General features: G+C 46.8%; 1 protein-coding gene across 2 annotated transcripts; it reads left to right on the top strand.

The window, feature by feature from the left end:
• Positions 1 to 1032: 1032 nt before the first annotated feature.
• Positions 1033 to 2160, top strand: LOC144608109 (actin-1-like). Of its 2 annotated transcripts, XM_078425447.1 has the most exons (2): positions 1045 to 1646; positions 1833 to 2160. In XM_078425447.1, the coding sequence occupies exons 1-2, from the start codon at positions 1045 to 1047 to the stop codon at positions 2158 to 2160; spliced, it is 930 nt and encodes a 309-aa protein (XP_078281573.1). The 2 variants fall into 2 exon arrangements, with proteins under 2 accessions (XP_078281574.1, XP_078281573.1); XM_078425448.1 differs by having other exon boundaries at positions 1033 to 2160.
• Positions 2161 to 4818: the final 2658 nt, after the last annotated feature.

Raw genomic sequence — 4818 nt, 5'->3', positions numbered from 1 at the left:
CACGGTGAATGTCCTGCCCTAGTCCTTCACAGTGAATTCTCAAAAAGCCACACCTCACACTTCTCTGCATTAAATGCCATTAACCATTCCTCGGCCTATTTGCCCAACTGATCAAGATGCTGCTGTAAATTTTCATAACCATCTTTGTTATCTACAATACAACCCACTTTATTCATGTTGATCCAAAGTCCGTGAACTAAAACAAACAGACTAACATACTTAACAAGAACTAAGATTAAGAGAAAATAACATAATGATTGAACATACCCAAGGAGAATTCTAGGAGCTGACTCCACGGGAAGTTGATCAATAAAGAATTCTAAATATAACAACTTTGTTAATATGATTTTGATACAAAATTACGATTGCCATCTTGTCAAAAGAGGAAGTAAAAGTTTGTATCACAAAATGCTAGAGTAACTCAGCAGGTCAGGCAGCATCTTGGAGAGAAGGAATGGGTGACATTTCGGGTCGAGACCATTCTTCATCGTTACTCCAGCATTTTGTGATACCTTCGATTTGTACCAGCAGTTATTTTCCTACACAAGTAAACGTTTGTGTAACTCCCTGTTTCTGAAGCCCATTCCTACAGAAGACGATAGAGAACATCAATGTGTTACCATGTGTCAGTAATTTCTTTTCAGCTAATGCCTATCCTTTATTTGCCTTTGTTTATCAGTTACCTACTCTCTTCTATTTTGTAAAGCTTACCATTGTCAACATCAAAATCACATTTTTTCTTCATTCCTATGATCTAGCTGGTGGTTATCTGTTCCGTGGTGAGCATAACTCAACAGCCAAGAGGCTATGAATTGTTAATTTGCGTTGCTTTGTGCATCGGTCCTTGTCATCTTATGTAACAATGTGTCCAAAGGCGGAGGAGTGTAGGAGACTCGCTGACAGGACCTCTTATTGCGGCATAGAGGGGGAAAGCACGGCCGGACTTTGTGACCTCATCGGGAGAACTCTTAATACCCACTCCAACCTTCCTGTAAGCCTGAACTGACTCCCCAACCACATCACGAGCTTTAAGGAATCAAAATTATGGATAACTCCGCTGTGATCATAGACAACGGCTCGGGTATCTGCAAAGCGGGGATAGCCGGGGACAACGCCCCAAGGTCAGTCATTACATCCATCGTAGGACGTCCCAAAGCCAAGGCGACCATGCTTGGTGCTGGTCACAAGGAGTACTATATAGGAGAAGAAGCTCAAGCTAAGAGAGGAGTATTGAGTTTAAAATACCCAATAAAACATGGCATAGTGACTTCCTGGGACGATATGGAAAAGATCTGGCGACATGTATATGATTGCGAACTCCGTTTAAAATCACACGAGCGACCAGTGCTGTTGACTGAAGCCCCTCTGAATCCCTTGCAAAACCGAGAAACAATGACCGAGATGATGTTTGAAAGTTTCAAAGTGCCTGCAATGTATGTAGCTGTCCAGGCGGTTCTAGCTTTGTACGCTTCAGGGCGAACAACTGGCCTGGTCGTGGATAGTGGTGATGGCGTGACTCACACAGTACCCATTTACGAAGGTTACTGCCTCCCTCACGCTGTCTATAGATTTGATTTAGCTGGTAGAGATATTACCCAATATTTCGTCAGGATTTTGATGGAAGTTGGACATTCCTTTATTTCTTCTGCTGAGAGGGAGATCGTGAAGGACATGAAGGAGAAGCTATGCTACGTGGCTATTGACCCACAATTGGAAATGAGGAAACGGCGTGAAGATATCCAGAAGGAGTACAAGCTGCCTGATGGAAATGTGATACAGATCCAAAGCCAGCTTTTCAGAGCCCCGGAGATACTTTTTTCTCCAGCTTGCATGGGTTTCGAATGTCCGGGTGTGCACAGACTGGTCTTCAAGAGCATTTTAAAATGTGATATCGACTTGCGGAAGTGTCTCCATTCAAACGTGCTACTCTCGGGGGGCTCCACGCTCTTTTCAGGTCTGGATGAAAGGATGTTAAAGGAGTTGCAGTTGTTGGCTCCTGCTGGAGTGCCGGTAAAAGTCATAGCCCCTCCGGAGAGAAAATATTCTGTTTGGATTGGAGCGTCCATCCTGACATGCTTGACTTCCTTTCAGGAAATGTGGATTACAGCTAGCGAGTACCTGGAGATGGGATCGTGTGTTGTTCACAGAAAATGCTTCTAGGAACTACCATTAAAAATAGCAGATACTTTGTTCGGTCCTCATCTCAAATTGTTGCATGAATAATAAACAACTGGAATTCAAATATCTGTGAGTAGCTTTGGAGTAGCATTTTTTGGGAATTTCAAATCAAAGCAATGTGCATTAAAAAAGATGTATGCCTTTGAATCAGGCCTGCCATTTAACTCGTGGTTCCTCTGAAGCCAACGCATACTCTTGACGCCACATATGCAACGCAATGGAAATCCAGCTGGTAATTTACTTAATATAGAAATGTAAATCTTATTTATATTTCTTTATTCTATACTAATTAAATCCGATGAATAAAAGGGAGGCATTGGCCAGGCAGAGGCCGCTGGGATCAAGTGTGTCCCTGGAGGATTTCGGGAACTCAGGAGCATACTTAAGAAGGAAATCAGGAGAGCAAAAAGGGTTCAGTAGATAGCTCTGGCAGATAAAATTAAGGAGAATCCTCAAAGAGTATGTATACGTACGTCAGGGAAGAGTGGCCTTCATCAATCAATGTATAGACATTGGGACCTTGTGTTACAGTTGTACAAGATATTAGTGTTTTCTGTTCATTTTTGGTCACCTTATAACCATATAACCATATAACAGTATAACAGTATAACAGAGCTTTATTTGTCATTCGGTACCGAGGTACCGAACGAAACTACATAGCAGTCATACAAAAAAAGAACACAAGACACATAACCCCAACACAAACGTCCATCACAGTGACTCCAAACACCCCCTCACTGTGATGGAGGCAACAAAACTTCCACTCTCTTCCCCACGCCCACGGACAGACAGCTCGTCCCCGACCGACACGCACAGTCCCCGCAAGGGGATGGAAGTCCCCGCGGCCGAGTCGCACCGGGTGCTGAAACGTCTCGCGGCCGAGCCGGGCGGTGGAAGGCCCCGCGACCAAGCCTTGCGCAGCTAAGTCCCGTGGCCGAGCCGCACCGGGCGATGTTAAGTCCCGCGGCCGAGCCGCACCAGCGATGAAAAGTCCCGCGGCCGAGCCGCACCAGCGATGTAAAGCCCCGCGGCCGAGCCGCACCGGGCGATGTTAAGTCCCGCGGCCGAGCCGCACCAGCGATGAAAAGTCCCGCGGCCGAGCTGCACCGGGCGATGTAAAGTCCCGCGGCCGAGCCGCACCGGGCGATGTTAGGCCCCGCAGCCGAGCTGCACCGGGCACTGTTAAGTCCAGCGGCCGAGCCGCACCAACGATGTAAAGTCCCGCGGCCAAGCCGCAACGGGCGATGAAAAGTCCCGCGGCCGAGCCGCACCGGGCACTGTTAAGTCCAGCGGCCAAGCCGCACCGGGTGATGTAAAGTCCAGCGGCCGAGCCGCACCGGGCGATGTTAGGCCCCGCGGCCGAGCCGCACCCCGCGCCGTGAGGAAGAGAAAAGTTTCCCCCACCCCCGCACCCACACCACCACCCCCCCACCCACACCACCACCCCCCACACATACACAACCAAAAAAAATACAAAAACCATCCCAACACCGACACACAACAAAAAAAAAAAGGAAAAAAGACGAACAGACTGCTAGCGAGCCGCAGCCGCAGCCGCCACTTCCGCCACACGCAGGTGATATAACAATTACAACACGGAAACAGGCCCGTTCGGCTCTACCAGTCCACACCGACCACTTTCTTTGACCTAGTCTCATCTACCTGCTCTCAGACCATAACCCTCCAATCCCCTCCCATCCATATACCTATCCAATTTACTCTTAAATAATAAAATCGAGCCTGCCTCCACCACTTCCACCGGAAGCTCATTCGACACAGCCACCACCCTCTGAGTAAAGAAGTTACCCCACATGTTACCCCTAAACTTTTGTCCTTTAATTCTGAAGTTATGTCCCCTTGTTGGAATCTTCCTCACTCTCAAAGGGAAAAGCCTACCCACGTTGTCCGTCCCTCTTAAAATTTTAAAAACCTCTATCGTCCCCCCTCAAACCTTCTACGCTCCAAAGAATAAAGACCCAACCTGTTCAACCTCTCTCTGTAGCTTAAGTGCTGAAACCCAGGCAACATTCTAGTAAATCTCCTCTGTACCCTTGTTATAGGAAATATGTAATTAAGCTAGAAAAAATGCTGAGATTTACTAGGATGTTGCCAGGACGCAGGGAGGGCATTGGGGAAAGTTGGCAAGTTAGGACATTATTCCTTGGAGCACAGGAGGCTAAGGGGTGGTAAGATCACGAGGGGGATAGATAGGGTGAATGCAGAGAGTCTTTTATCCAGGGTAGGGGAATCAAGAACCAGGAGATACAGGTTTAAGGTAAGAGGGGCAAAATTTAATAGGAATCTGAGGAGCAATGTTTTCATTTACGGTTGTGGGTAGATGGAGTGAGCTGCCAGAGGAAGCAGGTTCTATAACAGCCCTTAACAATTACTTGGACTGGTACATAGAAAGGAAAGGTTTAGAGGGTCAAACTCTGGCAAATGAGATAAGCTTGGATGAAACATCGTAATCGGCATGGGCGAGTGGGCTAAAGGGCCTGTTTATATGCTGTATGATTCTATTTCAATGTAGGTCATCACAAATAAGCAAAGATTCAAATTGATAGGGGCAAACATTTAGGATTGCTGTCTTTACACATGTAATTAACGAGGATTGGATTGAGGCATGAATTATGCAAGGAA

This window comes from Rhinoraja longicauda, chromosome 30 (assembly GCF_053455715.1).
Source record: "Rhinoraja longicauda isolate Sanriku21f chromosome 30, sRhiLon1.1, whole genome shotgun sequence".
Taxonomy (NCBI): Eukaryota; Metazoa; Chordata; class Chondrichthyes; order Rajiformes; family Arhynchobatidae; genus Rhinoraja; species Rhinoraja longicauda.
This window is presented reverse-complemented; position numbering and strand designations above follow the sequence as displayed.